The 20351-nt window shown below is 41.0% G+C and overlaps 1 protein-coding gene across 5 annotated transcripts in view; it reads left to right on the forward strand.

Moving 5' to 3' along the window:
* Window positions 1-19938, forward strand: part of LCLAT1 (lysocardiolipin acyltransferase 1) — a 192021-nt gene extending 172083 nt beyond the window's left edge. For 3 of the 5 annotated variants that reach the window (XM_060413845.1, XM_027966649.3, XM_027966650.3), the window contains one exon: window positions 15813-19938. In XM_060413845.1, the coding sequence (XP_060269828.1) occupies window positions 15813-16315 (503 nt within the window). In that variant the 3' untranslated portion in view covers window positions 16316-19938. Of the gene's footprint in view, window positions 1-1323; window positions 11247-15812 lie in introns of those variants that run through there. The other 2 variants (XR_009600134.1, XM_060413846.1) reach the window with 2 other exon arrangements.
* Window positions 19939-20351: the final 413 nt, after the last annotated feature.

Consider the following 20351-nt stretch of genomic DNA (forward strand, 5'->3'; position numbering starts at 1 on the left):
ATATTTCCTGTGTTGACCCATTTCTTTACTACCACCACTGCACTTTACAGGCTCATTAAAACAAAGGAAAAAGAAGAATGAATGATGACTGTTCCTACTAAAAGAGTACAAAAGCCATAACGTACGTTCCCTAGTAGAGTATTGAATTTGGTCATTTAGGAGAACAGAATATTAGTGGGTTGTGAGGAGGGAAGAAGTGGGAAACCCAGCCTTCAGAATAACCTTGTTCAGAAGTATCCCCTCACACACACACACATTCCATCAACCAAAAGGACTCTGGGATTGCTAAGCCCTGCTCTAGAAGGTGTGCAGCCATGGTTGGATCTGTCCTGGCTGATGGGAAACAAAAACAAAATAACAGCAAGACCATGTAGTAAGATCCTCAATCCCCAGTCAGGCAGAGGTCAAGTTTACTGATTGGGAATTTTGGTTTCCGAGTGACTGAAAGCAGGTGACTTAATTCTTGGGTCATCTAAGTAGAAGACTAGGCAGGAAATGTAGCATAAACCCAACGTTGGGACCGATCAGTGTGGCTTCCAATGCAGAACTCAGGGCCACAGAAAGGACGAAATGTGTCACCTGCAATCAGAGACCTTCACTTCTGCTCTACCTTCTCCCTATTTTTGAAGAAACCACCTTGGTCTCTACCCATTAATAAGATTACATCCCCAACCAAATTAACTTTCCCTCTCAAAGGAGAAAAGGATGAAACTGCAGCAGACTCTGTTATATGCAAAATCACATACACAATAAAGCTATAGAGAGAGCAGTAGGGTTAGGCTTTGATTTGGGGCCATACTTTTTACTAGTTTAAACTGTATTGTTACTATTAATTTTTTAGATTTATAAGATTATAATTTACACACTCCACTGTGGTTTAGGTAACTGCTACAAAGTGGATGGTAGGGTCTAGCTTGTGGTTTGGTGAACCAGTCAATTAAGTTTGTCCTACAGTGGCACCCCACTCCAGTACTCTTGCCTGGAATATCCCATGGACAGAGGAGCCTGGTAGGCTGCAGTCCGTGGGATCACCAAGAGTTGGACACTTACTGAGCAACTTCACTTTCACTTCTCACTTTCATGCATTGGAGAAGAAAATGGCAACCCACTCCAGTGTTCTTGCCTGAAGAATCCCAGGATGGTGGAGCCTGGTGGGCTGCCATTGGTGGGGTCGCACAGAGTTGGACACGACTGCAGTGACTTAGCAGTAGCAGCAGGAGTATATAGTTAGAACTGGACATGGAACAACAGACTGGTTCCAAATAGGAGAAGGAATACGTCAAGGCTGTATATTGTCACCCTGCTTATTTAACTTCTATGCAGAGTACATCATGAGAAATGCTGGGCTGGAAGACGCACAAGCTGGAATCAAGATTGCCGGGAGAAATCTCAATAACGTCAGATATGCAGATGACACCACCCTTATGGCAGAAAGTGAAAAGGAACTAAAGAGCCTCTTGATGAAAGTGAAAGAGGAGAGTGAAAAAGTTGGCTTAAAGCTCAACGTTCGGAAAACAAAGATCAGGGCATCTGGTCCCATCACTTCATGGGAAATAGCTGGGGAAACAGTGGAAACAGTGTCAGACTTTATTTTGGGGGTGCTCTAAAATCACTGCAGATGGTGATTGCAGCCATGAAATTAAAAGACACTTATTCCTTGGAAGAAAAGTTATGACCAACCTAGATAGCATATTCAAAAGCAGAGACATTACTTGGCCAACAAAGGTCCATCTAGTCAAGGCTATGGTTTTTCCTGTGGTCATGTATGGATATTAGAGTTGGACTGTGAAGAAAGCTGAGCACCGAAGAATTGATGCTTTTGAACTGTGGTGTTGGAGAAGACTCTTGAGAGTCCCTTGGACTGCAAGGAGATCCAACCAGTCCATTCTGAAGGAGATCAGTCCTGGGTGTTCTTTGGAAGGAATGATGCTAAAGCTGAAACTCCAGTACTTTGGCCACCTCATGCGAAGAGTTGACTCATTGTGAAAGACTCTGATGCTGGGAGGGATTGGGGGCAGGAGGAGAAGGGGATGGCAGAGGATGAGATGGCTGGATGGCATCACCGACTCAATGGACATGAGTTTGAATGAACTCCAGGAGTTGGTGATGGACAGGGAGGCCTGGCGTGCTGCAATTTATGGGGTCGCAAAGAGTTGGACACGACTGACCAACCGTACTGAAGTGTGTATCAGAAATGTATACAAGATCTAATCATTTATACTTTGTATAAAACTATAGCCAAGACTCTGTTAATCAGAATATGTGAATGATATAGTTGAAAATAATATAGTGCAAGACTGAAAGAAAAACACCAAGATCTTTCATTTTTGATGCCCTTACTAAGTACTGCCTTTACAGACTGGCTGAAAGATATGTTTTGTTTCTTCTAGCCCTCCAAGGGAAGCATTATTACCAGATTGCAGGTGAGGAGCCTGAGGCCCAGGGAGGTTAAGTAACTTGTTCAAGGTCACATGGCTAATAAGACTGTGCCTGGGTACAAACCAGGTCAGTCTGATTCTGCACCTACTGTTCTTAATGTGCAGTTCATAGAAGGTAGAACGGCATAGTGGAAAGGCTTTGTAATCAGCCACAGTGATTTCTACTAACTGATCTTCAGCAAGTGACACTTCTTTGTGCCTCAGTTTCCACAACTGCTAAAGAGGGATACCACCACAAAAGTGTTGTCCTGATAAACGCCATAAGGGAGGGGTCTTCCTTTTGTCCGCCAGTGTACCCCAAATGCCTACAGCTTTTGGTCCTACTCTTGAATCAGTTATGCCTGGAACTTAATAAGCACTCAATACATGGATAAAAGAGCATGGTGGTCTACAGTCCATGGAGTCGCAAAGAGTCGGACACAACTGAGCAACTTAAGCACATACACACATAATACATGGTAATGTCCAAGTGCATCATTAGTCATCTTCAATCCTAACCTCAGAGCACAGAGACTAATAATGTGCTGTCTCTGATCTCATTTAATTCAAACACTAGCAAATTAGTACAGTATGCATATGGTGACATTTCTAATCTTTTAATCCAGTATTGATTCATGTCCATGGGCTTTGGAACATCTAAACAAATTTGTTGACTCCAACAATACGACAAAATTTTTTTTGTTATTGCTTTTTTTTTTTTTTGCATTGAATTTTGAATGCCTTCTCTAAACATTCTAGCACATGTTTTTTCTTTTAAAGAATAATGAAAACAAAGAGGATGAAGTTTTGAAAGAATAGGCAAAATAAGTCTGTGTCATCAAAAACACAATCTACAGATGCACCAGTGTAAGTAGCAGTTATGCTTAGTAGATCCTGGGAGTGAAAACAGTTTGAAACTAGAACTTTTGTCCTTTTCCCATCATAGCACTGTGTTATTTTATCCCTCGCTGTCTATGTTTGTTCTGTAAATTCTACACTAAAATCCTGGGGGCTAAGGAGACCCAGCGCATGAGCTACATTGGCCTGCCTATAAAATTAGCACCCATGCTCTTTGTCCTTAGTACACAGCAAGAAGAACTTGCCTTCTGTTGAAAATAGACTAATGATATTTTACAATTTTTGAACCAAACACAAATTTTCACCAATCAGATCTGAAGCACAATGTATAGTATATATGTACATGGATCCTCTACTGTGGTTTTATTAATATATTATCTCATGTGTAGACTGACATTCTCACAATTGTTTTAATCTCTTCTGTATTTGTGATTTTCCCTCGTTTGCTATCTGTGATCTTAAATATGTATGCTCTCTTTTCCCCTTAATTGCCTTCATAGAGTTTAATCTTTTATTCATCAAATACCTAGCTTTTGCATTTGTTTATTCTTTGACTATTTATTTTTGGTGAATTTTGCTAGAATGCTAGAATGTTTAGGGAAGGCATTCAACATTTAACTATATCCCATTGATTCTGTTTTTCATTCCTTTTAAGTAGTTTGCAATTTTTCTTTTGATTTCATCTTTCATCACAGAATTAACTAAACATATTCTTTTAGAGGGGGTTATTATATTTTGTTTTTTATTTATATTTTTATAGATTCTTGATTTGAGAATGTGACTTTTATAATAATATTTAAAAATCTTTTTGCCACCAAGTAAATGATCAACCATCAGTGTGTTTAAGATATTTTTGAGGGACATACAGATCTATATGTGGAGAAGGAAATGGCAACCCACTCCAGTATTCTTGCCTGGAGAATGCCATGGACAGAGGAGCCTGGCGGGCTACAGTGCATGGGATCATAAAGAGTCGGACACAACTGAGCAGCTGACACATACACATGGGTCTATGTGAGTCTCTTAAATCAAATTTATCAGTATTTATTCAGTTCCTTTATTTTTTTATCTACAGAGTTCTATTATGAAAGATACTGAAGCCTTCACTATAATTACTTTTCAGTTTCTCTTTGCATTTTTTATATTTTTCCTTTTAATATAATAGTTTGGTTCATACAGATGTTCTTATAGACCAATATTTTCATTTTTAACAAAACATGTGTTTGATCCTTTCCATAGTTGCAGAAAAAAATTTTGATAAACTTAAGGCATTCATAATAAAAATTATAACAAAATAGAATTTAGTTAAATGTAGTACTGTGTTGCCAAAACTCAACAGTATCTGATATGCTAAAGCATTTAAAGCCACATTTTAAAGTCAGATCTATGCCTTTTATTATTAAGCAAATGCTAATGAAAGCACTGAGAAAAGACCATAAAGATGAGAAAATTGAACATAAAGCTATGTTTTTGCTGCTATAGAAAATCTAGAAAGTCAGAAGGTCTAGTAAAAAAAAATCAACTTGACTTAATTTTATGATATTAACATGGCTACAAATAAGATAAATATACACTAACAATTGACTTTCTGTATTCTAAACAGAGAAAAACAGTAGAAAGGTAAAGACTAGAAATCTCTCCAAAAAAATTAGAAATATCAAGGGAACATTACATACAAGGATGGGCACAACAAAGGACAGAAATGGCAAGGACCTAACAGAAGCAGAAGAGATTTAAGAAGAGGTGGCAAAAATACACAGAAGAACTATACAAAAAACATCCCAGTAACCCAGATAACCATGATGGTGTGGTCACTCACCTAGAGCCAGACCTCCTGAAATGTGAAATCAAGTGGGCCTTAGGAAGCATTACTATAAGCAATGTAAGTAGAGATGATGGAATTCCAGCTGAGCTATTTCAAATCCTAAAAGATGATGCTGTTAAACTGCAGTACTCAATATGCCAGCAAATTTGGAAAACTCAGCAGTGGCCGCAGGACTGGAAAAGATCAGTTTTCATTCCAATTCCAAAGAAAGGCAATGCCAAAGAAGTACATGAACCGAGAACTTCTTGATGTACAAGCTGGATTTAGAAAAGGCAGAGGAACCAGAGATCAAATTGCCAGCATCTGTTGGATCATAAAAAAAGCAAGAGAGTTCCAGAAAAACATCTGCTTCATTGACTATGCTAAAGCCTTGAACTGTGTGGAACACAACAATCTGCGGAAAATTCTGAAAGAGATGGGAATACCAGACCATCTCACCTGCCTCCTGAGGAACCTGTATGCAGGTCAAGAAGCAACAGTTAGAACCAGACATGGAAACAAAAAACTGATTCAAAGTTGGAAAAGAAGTATGACAAGGCTGTTTGTTGTCACCCTGCTTATTTAACTTCTGTGGAGAGTACATCATGTGACAATGTCCGGCTGGAAGTATCACAGGCTGGAATCAAGACTGCCAGGAGAAATAGCAACAATCTCAGATATGCGGATGATACCACTCTGATAGCAGAAAGTGAAGAGGAACTTAAGAGCCTCTTGATGAGGGTTAAAGAGGAGAGTGAAAAAGCTGGCTTAAAACTCAGCATTCAAAAACCTTAAGATCATGGCATCTGGTCCCACCACATAGAAGGAGAAAAAGTGGAAACAGTGACAGATTTTATTTTCTTGAGCTCTAAAACCACTGCAGACTTTGACGGCTGCCATGAAATTTAAAGATGCTTGTTCCTTGGAAAGTAAGCTATGACAAACCTAGACAATGTATTAAAAAGCAGAGACATCACTCTGCTGACAAGGTCCATATAGTCAGAGCTATTATGGTTTTTCCAGTAGTTATGTATGGATGTGAGAGATGGACTATAAAGAAAGCTGAGCACCGAAGAATTGATGCTTTTGAACCATGGTTCTGGAAAAGATGTTGAGAGTCGCCTGGACTTCAAGGAGATCCAACCAGTCAATCCTAAAGGAAGTCAACCCTGAATATTCTTTGGAAGGACTGATGCTGAAACTGAAACTCCAATACTTTGGCCACCTGATGTGAAGAGCCAACTCATTGGACAAGACCCTGATGCTGGGAAAGACTGAGGGCAGGAGAAGGGGGTGGTAGAGGATGAGATGGTTAGAGTCACCGACTCAATGGACATGAGCAAACTCCGGGAGATAGTGAAGGACACAGAAGTTCAGCATGCTACAGTCCTTGGGGTCACAAAGAGTCGGACAGGACTTAATGACTGAACAACAAGCAGTGGTTGCCTAAAAGCATTAAGTAGGACCATATATCCCATCCACAATAGTCCAAAGAATTATGAAATTATTTAGGAATAAATTTTTAAGTCACAAAAGTTTTGTGAAGAAACCTGAAGTCTTGTTGGAAGATAAACTAAGATTTGAGCAAATGGAAACACATTTTTCTTGAGAAAACAATATAAAAGTGTCAGTTCTTTCAAAGTTCAGTTCAGTTCAGTTGCTCAGTCATGTTCGACTCTTTGCAACCCCATGGACTGCAGCACACCAGGCTTCCCTGTCCTTCACCAACTCCCAGAGCTTGCTCAAACTCATGTCCATTGAGTCGGTGATACCATCCAATCATCCCATCCTCTGTCGTCCCCTTCTCCTCCTGCCTTCAGTCTTTCTCAGCATCAGGGTCTTTTTCAATGAGTCAACTCTTTGCATCAGTTGGCCAAAGTATTGGCGTTTCAGCTTCAACATCAGTGAACACCCAGAACTGATTTCCTTTAGGATGGACTGGTTGGATCTCCTCGCAGTCCAAGGGACTCTCAAGAGTCTTCTCCAACACCACAGCTCAAAAGCATTAATTCTGCAGCACTCAGCTTTCTTTCTTTATAGTCCAACACTCACTTTTAAAAGAAAGACGAGTTCTTTCAAAAGTATAATGTAAATATAATGCAAATACAATTTCAGGATAAGTTGAGAGGAGGGTGGTTTTTTGTGTTAGAATTGTGCATGTTAATTTGCTTCAGTTGTGTCCAACCCTTTGAGACCCTATGGACTGTAGCCCACCAGACTCCTCTGTCTGTGGGGATTCTCCAGGCAAGAATACTGGAGTTGGTTGTCATGCCCTCCTCCAGGGGATCTTCCCAACCCAGGGACTGCACTCCTGTCTCTTAAGTCCCCTTAATTGGCAGGGTTATTTACCTGGCTGCTCTTAAATTTATATTGCTAAATAGGTGCCAGCAGGAGCCCAGTACAGTGTGAAAAAGAAAGATTTGCTTTATTAGATATTAAGTAACTAAGGAAAGGAATAAACACAGCTCAGTGGAGCAGAAGAGAGAAAGGAGACTGGATAGCTGTATATTTGAGAATCTAATATATGACCAGGTGGTATTTCAAAATAGTAGAAAAAAGAGTTACTTAATAAAGGATGCTAGAAAAACAGATGTCTTGAAAGAAAGTAAAGGTGGGTTATAAAATTAAATGAAAAATGTTTTTTCATCTTGTAGAAAACTACAAAGTGTACAAACAGTCTCATTGCCGGAAAGACCAAGTAGGAATCTAAAAGCTATAACAGAAAAAATGATGAACTTGTATAGACATAGACACCCACACATATTGGAAGTATGCCATAAATAATGGCAACAGATATCAGATTTATAAAACTATTTGCAACAAAGAATACAGAATATTAATAATCCATGGTAAAGAACAAGTTTTGCAAATTGACTAGACAGACAGCCCATAGGAACTGGATAAAAGACGTAAAGCTACATTTCATAGACAGCAACAAAATAAACCCATCAGTGATCAGGGAAACACTAGTGTTAGATGACCAAAACTGGTATAAAAGATTTAAAGCATGTATAAAGAGGTCTTACAAATCCGTAAGATGACAAATCACTGAATTACAAAACCTATAGGGATAACCGTAGTGGATATACCCAGTGATATGTTGTTATATCTAACCAAAGACATACAAATTAAAACAAAAATGACATATTTTGGCAACTTTCTAAAAGTAACAATTCCAAGCATTAGTAAAAGTGTGAAAAAGAAAGCACCATCATACATTTCTTGTGTGTTTTTATTAAACTGACCTTTCTGGGGGTCAGTTTCCCATATGCAGCAAAAGCCTATTCATATTCTTTGATCCAGCAATTTAACTTACTGAAATTTACCCTATAAAATCCTTATTATTAGTTACAAAGATGTCTATTTAAATATTGATATTTAATACTGTGTGAAAACAAATATCTGATAAAGTAATTTTTAATGTTTACACATCTATAAAATGATATTTTAGAAAATTACAATGGCATGAATGGGAAGTACATGTAACAGTTATAAAACAGTATATACAGTATGATCTCATTTTTGAAAGTTTCTGTATCTTTTTTTGAGGCACATGTTTTATATACATGTGTGCATATGAGTGTATGTGTCTGTCCGTCCTCAGCAAGTGCTATATGTTATTCACATCTCGCCTTGATGATCTTCTAATGCACCAGTATTGTTGAATTGTGGAAAATGTCAACAGGTTCCCATTGTACCTAGAAAATAAAACTTGTTTTGAAGTTCCATCAAAAGAGAGATTTATAATTGAAAAGGTTCATGCATTTACACAGAAAACAAAAAGTTCAACAGATTTAGGATAGGAAAGTGAAAATATGTCTCCCTAAAATTGTAGGTAAGAGCTGAATTCCTGGATAAGCATGATTATTCACAGGGATACTGTTTTTAGTGTCATCTTTCAGCTGAAGGATGCTTTTTAAGTGCAGAATGGTTCTTTCTTAGAAAAAGAGTAGACACTAACTTCAACTTATCAAAAACAGTAACAGCAACATGAGACAAGAGACCAGTGATCCTAGAGCACAAGTCATCAGCTTCTAATTCTAAATGCCATCAGAGGATTCAATTTCTTTGCTGAGCTTAAAATGTCCAAGAGATGAGTTATTAGGGTTGGAAAAGAAAGTGCATCAGGAGATAAATTGGGGCCTTGATGCACTTGCTTGATATGCTTGAACTTACCTAAATGACTTTACTTCTCTACCGGGGAGAGGAGTGGACGGAATATTAGACAGTAGGCCTCAGTGTCACTACAAGAGACTTGTCTGTCTCCCAAAGAAAGAGGAAATCTAGAGAAAAATGGAAGGTAAAGGATAGCACCCTAAACCAAACAGGTGCTGTCGGTGACCTTCCCCTGTGAGGAATAACAGAATCTGAGCACATACCTGCCAAGCCTTGTTCCCAACTGATCTTCACAAAGCCCTGTGAGGGTCGCTGCTGTTTTCATTTGCATTTACAGATGAGGCTTCTTGTGAACTTGCCGAGTCATAGAGCTGATAAGAGGCAGGGCTAGAAGCCTCCTGACACCACGTTTTGTTCCATATGCATCCAATTTGTACAGAAGGAAAAAATGAACAATGTTCTTAGGAGGGAACAGTAATGTTTTCTCTAACAAAGAAAATGGTACTGTTTGAGCCTTAATACTAGTTGGTTTTAAGTGATTCATGCATGCCCCATTATTTTGACCCTGAAAGATTTCTTCTTTATTGGTATTTCTTGTCTAGATATATCCAAATCTGTCCATTGAAAGCTGTTCTTCAAAGTGTACTGACTAGTGTCAGTCAGTCATGCTTATTTTTAGACATGTACTATTCAGTATCAAAGTGGCACAGTGAATGACTGCTTAGTTACTAACTCCCACTTTTATCCTGTTTTTTTTTTTTCCAATCTAATAAAGTAGTGCACGAAACCAGTGACTTCAGCATTTTAACACAAACACATCTTAGATGACAAGCTGCTTTATTGAAAACTCTCCAATACATACAGGTAGATTTATAGATCTAGATCTGCCAGAAAGTGTGTGTATAATTTTTTTAAAGCAGGCATTAAAATGAACTTCTAAATTTTTGTATATTTTGCATACATTTGATTATGGTATCGGGAAAGAAAAAAACACTTCAGTTGTTATCAACTTCATTAAAGTTGTCCAACTCTTTGCCACCCCATGACTGTCCAGTCCATGGCATTCTCCAGGCCAGAAAACTAGAATAGGTAGCCTTTCCCTTCTCCAGGGGATCTTCACAACCCAGGGATCGAACCCAGGTCTCCTGCATTGCTGGCAGATTCTTTACCACCTGAGCCACCAGGGAAGCCCAAGAATACTGGAGTGGGTAGCCTATCCCTTCTCCAGTGGCTCTTCCTGACCCAGGAATTGAACCGGGGTCATCTGCTTTGCAGGCAGATTCTTTACCAGCTGAGCTACAGGAGAAGCCCCATTAAAGATCACTTTGGATTAAAAAGAAAGAGAAATAACATTTCTGTTGTTCTGCTACTCAACTATATAATTGAATCTGGGCAAACTGGGATTTCTTTTCTTGGTTCTTTTCATTTTAAACATACAGATGTGTAAAGACTTGGCCCTCCCCCATTCCTGGTGAGTAGAGCTCTGCTGATAATCATTGGCCCCCTTACTATTTGGGGAGAACCGCTCTTCTGCATAGGACATTCATGAAGTCTAGTAATGCCTTTTAAACTTCTAGTGGTTAAACACAACTGAAGTATTAAGAATTCCCCCAGTCTCAGTCTGAGACTAAAAATTAAGACTTGGAATATTAAGCAAGTGCTTTTTCTGTTCTAGAGAACAAACATCTCTCGACCCAGCTGAGTGTTGTTCTTCTAGCAGAATGGTTGCTTTTCAAAATAATACTCAAGTATGAAACTGTCCAGTAGACACAGTATCAGAAACAGCAGATCCATTTTCTAAGCCCCATGTAGGCAGACAGCATCTAGATTTTTAATTTAAACTATCTAAAAAGCAATACAATCTTCTAAGAATGGCTTTTACTAATGGCAACCATCATGATTCACATACTAAAACGTCTCTTGTTCTTGTACCAGAAAATGTAAAGGTAGTGTAACTTCTTTGTCATTGCAGGAGCTTATCTGAATCTATTATGCATTGTGTTAGCTATTATAAATTGGTAAATGAAATAAAGGCACATCTCAGCTTTTGACTATCCATTTCATTATTGTCACTTACATATGAACCAAGCTCTGCAAGCCTGCCCACCCCTGGGAGGAAGATACCTTGTCAGGTAGTAAGGACTCCCCTGGGCTAGAGGCCCCAGGGCAGGAGGTCTTGAAGAGATGGTGTGAAAAGTAACCTCTTAGCAATTCTTATGTTGATTAAACTCAACATAATTAAAATAATATCTTAATAGTATTTTAAATACTATTAAATATAAATAGCATTTAAATACTATTGTAATACTATTTTAATTATGTTGAGTTCTATCATTCCACAGCTCTAAATGCCAAACAAGCAACTTATAGAAATTTATGGAATATTGCCTTTTTGTAAAGTGATCTCCCAACACCCTCACCCAAGATTGTTGTAATTCTTTCAGAACCAAGAATTCACAGAACCAAGTTGCAAAAAGATCCAGTGGAGCAAGTCAGTCTCATTAACTGAATATAGAAGTTATAGTGGATGCTAACATTTAAGAACTTCCCATGTGCCAGTCCTATGCAAAGAGCCTTGTGTATAAAAGTTCACTAAATTGTTTTAACAGCCTCATGCAGAAGGCATGATAATTCCCTCCTGTATCTTTAGATGAGAAGATAGACTATAGATATTGGTAAAATATGTGTTTCTCTAAGTTTAGGGCAGTATGTTAGTTATTAAGGTTCTAAGCAGTCAGAGACATGGTCCTGCCCTTAAGATTCTTGTTTTCCTGGGACACTGGGTTCTCGTGAGCTTCTCATACTGTCCTGCAGGACGGCAAGTGAATGCCCAAATGAGCACATCAAAACATATGTCTTAAGCAGTCACTGCAGGCAAGACCACTTGGCCTGAATACATAAGGAAACTCTTCTTAGAGCCCTTAGAATTTGAGCTGGTCATTGAATAAAGCTGAGATAAAATATTTCAGGGAAAGAGTCTGAAATATTTGAGGCAGAGCAGTGTCCTTGGCCACTTTGTGAAATAGTAGTTTGAACATTTGTCTTATGTGGAAGACATGTGGTAATTATAATTGGTGTCTTCAGGGCCCAGAAGAGCAGTGCCCTGGACAGTGGTTTAAAGAAGATGCTTGAATGCAGTATTTTCCCCACTATCCATGCTGGCATCTGTGGACTCAGTTCAGTTCAGTCCCTTAGTCATGTCCAACTCTTTGTGGCCCCATGAACCACAGTACAGCAGGCCTCCCTGTCCATCACCAATTCCCAGAGCTTGCTCAAACTCATGTCCATTGAGTTGATGATGCCATCCAACCATCTCATCCTCTGTTGTCCCCTTTTCCTGCCCTCAATCTTCCCCAGCATCAGGGTCTTTTCAAATGAGTCAGCTCTTCGCATCAGGTGGCCAAAGTATTGGAGTTTCAGCTTCAACATCAGTCCTTCCAGTGAACACCCAGAACTGATTTCCTTTAGGATGGACTGGTTGGATCTCCTTGCAGTCCAAGGGACTCTCAAGAATCTTCTCCAACACCACAGTTCAAAAGCATCAATTCTTGAGCCCTCAGCTTTCTTTATAGTCCAACTTTGACATCCATACATGACCACTGGAAAAACCATAGCCTTGACTAGACGGACCTTTGTTGACAAAATAATGTCTCTGCTTTTTACTCAAAGCTAAATTCACGTTAGAGCCCAACATGCTAATGTTATGATTCAGTAACAGCCACAGCAGCTAACATTTGTTGAGCGCTTACTACATATCAGATCCTTTTTTGTGTTTTTACTTAGCTCATTTATCCCTCACAACAACCCTGTGAGGTAATTTATAGATCTGCTGCTGCTGCTAAGTCGCTTCAGTCGTGTCCGACTCTGTGCGACCCCAGAGAGCGCAGCCCACCAGCCTCCCCCGTCCCTGGGATTCTCCAGGCAAGAACACTGGAGTGGGTTGCCATTTCCTTCTCCAATTTATAGATCTAGGAACTAATAATGAAGCCACAGAGATTCATTCATTCACTTACTAAGAAGCAGAGCTAGGGTTTGAACCCAAGCAGTCTGCCTCCACAGCCCTCATGCTCTGTACTACAATACATCTAGAGCTTTTCTTCACAGAACATTTCTGTACGTGGTACCATCTCTGTCCCCAGACTCGCTGTATGTATTTTGAGCAGACACTCTTCTGCGTGTACACACACTCCTCCTACCCTACAGGTTGCTAAGAAGAATGCAGAAAGGACATCTTCAGATTCTTACACATTATATAGTATGTATTCTATATACTTTGCTACAAATTTGTGATAATACGAGGATTATGGTTCTGGTTGGTGGGCATCGATGAACAGGCTCTGAGTTCTGCAGGTAGAGGGGGCACTAAAACATCAAACTCATTTGTCAAGGAAAGTTTGATCAATACAGAGCAGGGTAATCATGATTAATGTTGAACTGACAAAAGGTTGATCAATTTGTAATGCAGGTGAGGTTAACAGGTAAGACATTATATTACCATCTTAGTGGATGTATCAGGCTGTGTACCAGTGAGAACTGGTCTTTGGATGCCTGACCAGACAGCCTTCCTTCCCGTGGGTAGGTTCCTGCTACAGCCCACCAGGTGGGAGTCAGCCAGCCTTTTCTCAAACAGTGGACACATCACCTCTTGACAGCTGTTAAACATTTTCCTGTGGTCTCTCACCACAGGACCCATTTCCCTCCTCTGAAGCCGAACAGGCCAGGCCTCGTTTCCCCCCCCAGGCCGTCAGGCACGAGTGCCCTGGAGTCACCTCCACCAGCCTTTCATTGCCTCCTCTGCCGCCAGGTAAACAGCACACAGCGTCCTGAAAGGACTTCCCTCCAGTTTTGAGTCTAAACCATGTTAATACGGGTACTCTCATTTCTTATGACATAGCTCTTAAGGGCTGAGTATTTTATAAGACAGTTCTGAAACCAGATTGAAACCTAGTCTTTTCCCTAAAGTAAATCACAGAGGAGAGGAGGCTGACTGCCAACATTTACAGAGAAATTGAGCACAAGCTAATGGTTCAGGAGGAAGGGGAAACCTGGTGATATAAGGTGGGGAAGTTGCTTCATATCTTTGTCGTTCTTAAGATTGAGGTAAAATTTGGAGAGAGTGAAACTGTACAGGTCTTAAATGTACCATTTCATGGAATCCAAACTCAAGATACAGAATGTCTCTGCGCCCCACCCCACACCCCCCCGAAAATTTCCTCGTTCTCCCTTCCCGCCAGTCCCCACCCCCACATGCAACTGCTGATCTCCACCACAGGTTGATTTTGCCTACATCATAGAGTCCTGTGATGAATCAAGATTTCACATCGAAAGTCTCTCACCGAAGATAACTTGGTATGGAAGAAAGCAACATTCAGAGATTAGGCATCGACACGCTGTGTGTCCTTGGGCCAAAAACTTAGCCTCCCTGGGCCTCTTACAGGATTCCGTGGGTGATCCTCTTGATTCTTTAAAGATGGCACTCTAGTCACATTTCTGATCTCAGAGATCCCCTCTTCCCCCAGTCCGTTCGAGAACCCCAAACAGAAATAAACCTGGGCTCATTCCACCCCCTCCAGTTGAGCACTCTGTCGGGTCAGTCCTTCCTTGTGATGTTTTTTGAACACCTCACTTCCTTTAGGCCCTGCCTCCTCTTCACTTCTTGCCTTGTAATGATCAAACTACTCTTCCAACCTCTTTGCCCCTGGTCCTCTCCAGACTATTCTTGTTACTGCTCTCAAGCTAACCCCTGCTCAAATGAAACAAATTCTGATTCCTTGTCTATTTAAAATCCTTAAGAGATTCTCTATCACCTGCAGACTTGAGTTCCCGTTCTCAAGGCTGACAGTGAGGGTCCTCACTGGATGGCCTCCAGCCCAGTCAGTGCCTTCAGCCCTGCAGTGCTCTCTGCTTTAGGACACTGCTTGCCTGCCTCCCTGATGCTGCTGGGAGCTCTGGAGTGAAGTTAGGGATTGGCGTTTTTCGGTTCACTTCTCCATCTCCTGGCATATGATTTTGCTGAAAACACTTGACCCCACGGTAACTAAACAATGAAATTTTTAAGGACGATGGCATACTAAGTCAGGGTCTCATTCAGTCTCTGAATTTGACTTCACACTGATGTTTCTAGAAATTAAAAAGTCATATGGAAGTTTTCAGGCATGTCTCTGACCACTGTATCAACTCTGACCCGGGGTTTTTCTTTCCAGTAGCCTTCATAGTGATATTGAGTCAAAAGAAAGTTTTTTATTTGGAGAGAGGGTGTCTATTGATAGGAGATCTCGAAACAGTGAATCCTGTTGGTGGAGAAGAGCTGCGTTAATTCCTATCTGAAATCTAATTTAAGGTGCTTATCTATTTAATTCTTGAATGGAAGATTCTTATTTCTAGGAACAAAGATAATTTCTTTCTAAAGGTCTTTGTGGTAATTAGCAAGCAGATAAAAAACTAAGTGACGGCTAAATATTGACGCAAGAGCCCAGGAACACAGGTATTTATAGCCCTTGTTTGTTCGTCTTGGTTCACTCTGTCCTGATTTTTTTCCCCCTGCCTTCAGTGTGAATCAGCATTGCTGTCCAAATGGATCTTTATTCTGTCTGTATTTAATCTTTTCCAAAACCTAGGTAAGAACCTTGACGCCGTCCATGACATCACGGTGGCATACCCTCACAACATTCCCCAGACAGAGAAGCACCTCCTCCTCGGGGACTTTCCCAAGGAGATCCACTTCCACGTCCACCGGTACCCCGTGAACACCCTCCCCGAGTCCAAGGAGGACCTCCAGCTCTGGTGCTACAAGCGGTGGGAGGAGAAAGAAGAGAGGCTGCGCTCCTTCTATCAAGGGGAGAAGAATTTTTCCTTCACAGGGCAGACAGTCGTTCCTCCTTGCAAGTCAGATCTCAGGGTCCTGGTGGTCAAATTTCTCTCCATCCTCTACTGGACCCTGTTCAGCCCCACAATGTGCCTGTTCATCTACCTGTACAGTCTTGTCCGGTGGTATTTTATCATCGTCATTGTCATCTTCGTGCTGCAGGAGAGAATATTTGGTGGACTGGAGATCCTCGAACTTGCATGTTACCGCCTCTTACACAAACAGCCACATTTAAACGCAAAGAAAAACGAGTAAGATGGTTAAGGTTCACGGTGGAAAAGCCTAGGGCATATTTCGGAAATGTTCTAAGCCTTTGTAAATGGAGATGCATTTTTGCATGACTGTGTCAAATATTTCTTACAACCGTCATTATTTGTTAAAGATATTTTGCACTTAGTTTTGTGGAACAATATTGCTACACACATGACTTTTTTTTCTTTTTAAATCTCTGAATGTAATTTCAACACTGTGTAGCAGGGAGCGATGGCGGCAAAATTAACGCGGGCCGGAGTTAAACAATCATCAGGCTGTTAGCAGTCAAGGTACACAGATATCTTACAGGTCCAGTCCTGCTTCCTGACAAATTCCCCAGATGGGAGGCAGAGCTGAAGCTCCTGAGCACCAGCCCAGGTCAAGTGCTGGCACTTGACTGTGGAGGTGAGAGACCTTCCTCCCAGCTCCCTCTCGGCGCTGTCCCTGCACCCCTTTCCATGCCAAACTCTTGCATCCTTCCTTAAGACCAGAAGACAAAAACCCCTTCTCCTTAAGCCGAACAAACATTTTGATAGGAAGCCCTTCATTATTCATGAAACCTTGGCATTTAGCCTTGCACTGACCGAGACATCAGAAAACCACTGGTGCCCTTTTCTCACGCAGAAAATAAGACCTAGACGAGTCTCAGGGAGCAACCACAGGCTCTCCACTCAGAAACCTTAGTTTAAATTTTTAAAGCTCAGAGTTCAAACAGTTCAGTTCTTCACTTCTGTGTACCTTTGCATATTTAGCACTTGTTTCATTACAGAGTGTTGGCAGGTGTCGCTTTTCTGCATTAACAATGGTATACATCAAAGTCACTTACCTTTCAGAGAACATTCTGGTATTGCCGTCAGAAACTCACTTTTGAAGTTGTGTCTTAGTTGAAATATTTCTTTAAAACCTGCCACAAAAAGGAAGGTTATTGTATTTTCTACATGTGCACGTGTGTCTAACCTCTGCCACTAAATCAACAACAAAAACACTTGCAGACAGGGCCATGATGGTTTAATCTAAATTATTCAACCCTTGTAGCCTTGACAAATTTTATTAAAATCAAAATGGTGACAAAAATGAATCCTTTCTTAATGATAGGGATCTCTCTCTTTTTTAGTCTCAGGCTTCCTCTTTCACTAGTAAAATTTAAGCCCACTTTTGACCAATTGTTCTCCTAAATATTCCTGTCGTTTGGAGTCAGTGGAAAATCCAGCAAGCCAACAGTACCAATCTCCTTCTGGGGCAAAAAAAAAAAAAAAAACGAAACATGTGGTCGAGGTTTCCACTCCACTGGAGCCTGGCAATTACTTTTTAAATTTATTTATTTATTTTGTCCGAATGGGAATGCTGGTCAGAGTAGCCAATTACTTTTTAAATTTATTTATTTATTTTGTCCGAATGGGAATGCTGGTCAGAGTAGCAGAAAAGATGGGGCAATTAAAAGTCTTGTGCTGTAAAGCAGACCTGCCTGCTTATTCCTGCCTTGAACCAGCCTCAAACATTCTTTCTAGCTTGGTATACTCTTGGCACAAGTGCTTTCTCAGTGATGTCTTATTTTTGCTGGACGGTGATTTCCATCCGGTGAACAGTGGACACAGGCATCGCCAGGAAAGGCAAGCACGCTGTGAGCTGGACTTACCAGGCAGACTCTTCCGGAAGGTCCTGGTTGCAGCAGCCCTCTGTCTGCACACCACCTTCACTTGGAGAGTTCTAACTAGTGCCTCTACTGAAGGCCCAGCCTATTGAACTCCTCCCCCAAGGCTGTTTGCAGTATGGCTGGGGCTTCTGACTCGTTACTACCCACATCTGCTCCAGACCCAGCTCTTCAGTGGTTTTAAAGGTGGTTATTTTTTTTAAACCTTCTCTCCCCCGCCCCAACCCCCAATAAAAGAAGTTTTTAATTTAGGTCTTTCTCAGACTTCTGCTTATATTTGGAAGCAAGAAATAGTTTAGCGATCAGGATTGCCCTTGTCCTGGGTGAGAGAGAGGCCGTACTTTCTACCTTGTAGGTGTTAGTGATGTAGGCGGCCAACCCTTCCTCCAAGCTTCCGATGGCTCCTCTGGCTTTAACGGCAGGTCCTCTTTAACCCTCTGAAACCTGTAAAGGGGGAACGCTTCCTTTTTAAAACATGATTTCTTTTGGTCTTTAAAAAAACAAACATTTTATGATAAAACGCAAGCCCCTTTTATAGTGCCCAGAACTCATTAGCCCAGAAACAGAGATATTGTACTTGCTCTAAGACTCAGAAGTGGTAACTTTAAAAAGAAAAAAGTTGCCTTTTGGGGGTGTTTTGTGTGTGTGTTTGGGGGTGTGTTTTGTGTTTTTTAGGGGGGGGGCGAGGGGGGGTTGCAATAAGCCTTCTTTTAAAATTGTAACTATTTGTTTTCCTACCCATCTTTTTATTCTCTTCTTTAAAGAAATATATGGTCCATGATTTGGGCTCTAAAACGGATAGCAAGTAGAGATTAGTAGTAGTGTCAAGTAGAGGTTAATGCAGCTTCAGTCCTGCCTGGCCCCAGGAAGGAGCCCCTCCCCACCTCCCACCCTCCCCCTGGACTCAGCAGCCCCTTGTCTGGCTGCATATGGGCCCTCGCCTCCATCTTAGAGCCCTTTCAGTCCATCAAAAGTAAACTCAGTGGAGTTTGAAATGTTTACAGTGCTGTGTGTCCACTTGTCACGTCGTTCCCATTTGGAAACGTTTTCAATAAAGCGAGTGTGGTTTATAGGGGACGTGAAAGATTACACTTAAAATAGGAACCTACAAGGAAGGGCGCTGATGAGGCCACCAGTTTTCCCACCAGGCCTCTCTGATGAAACAAGCCAAAGGAATTGTAAAATTCAGGGGAAGAACGTGGTGGAAGACTGAAAGAAAAATAAATGTCAGAGCCCATAATTTAAAGCCCTTCGTAAAATCCTTTCCTTGTTTGTCATGCTACTAAAACACAGCTTCCTCTTGAGTCACTTTGAAATGAGTTACGTCCACAGCCCCAGGTCAGACGTCGACCGTCGGCGGCCGAGACTCCAGGGAGACGTTCCCATCTCACCCGGACTTTACGCGCCTGACCGTGCTGCCCTTGTGCACTTTTATAACAGAGACTAATGGAGGGAGCCTGTTGGTATTAAATTGTTTACATTTCTTTATATAAATAATGTGCTTTCAGTGCCTTAGTTACAGGTCCCTTTCTTTTTCTTGTTCCAAGAATCCTGCAGTGTGTCTCTTAGGTAAAAGTCTCTTTGCTATTCACTGGGAGAAATATGGTTTATAGAACACTGGTCACTGTGGTCAATACTACTTTATGATGACATCTGGAAAAGAGAACTTGATGCTGAGGGTAGTGGTTGCCTCAGGGCTGTGATTTATATTGTAGAAAACAAAGATGCTCTTGTCACATGATGAACTTCAGATTAGATACGGCCCTAAAGCTGTCTTGTGCTGACCTTATATTCTTATCTCAGAAGAGAAATCTTGGTTTGGGTAATTCATTTTTTAAAAAAGATCATTATGTGCAAAACACTAGGTTTTAAAAATAACTCACAGAATGGCCTTAGTTTTCAATGTCCACTGGTATGTTTGTGAGTTGTGGTCTCTAGTATCCATCCCAGAATAAAGTGGAATGAATTGAATAGAGTTTACATGTGTGTTGGACTTCTGTTCGTGCAGGGATGACTGGGTGCCATATCATTACAGTTTCACCGTGTGTCCTGTTGGGGAAGAGCTGATCAGTTAGGACTCTCTTTCACAGATGGTTGAAACAAAATGCCAGAGCAAAAAGGGGATATAATGCCTTCATCCTTGAAAAAGCCCAGGGGCCACAGCCGAATTCAGTGCTCAGTGAATGTCCTCAGAACATTCTCTTCCTCCATCTCTCAGTTCAGCCTGAGGGGAATGTGGTCATGCCACAAAAAGGGGGGTCAACGGGGAATATCCACATCAGCAGCTCTAAGAGGCAAGTGGGACTCTACTCATTGCTCCTCCACTGTCAGGGAAGCTGAAACTAGGAAGGCACACCTTTTACCAAAGCCTGACAAGTGCATAAAAAC

The sequence above is a fragment of the Ovis aries genome, chromosome 3, assembly GCF_016772045.2.
Source record: "Ovis aries strain OAR_USU_Benz2616 breed Rambouillet chromosome 3, ARS-UI_Ramb_v3.0, whole genome shotgun sequence".
Lineage (NCBI taxonomy): Eukaryota > Metazoa > Chordata > Mammalia > Artiodactyla > Bovidae > Ovis > Ovis aries.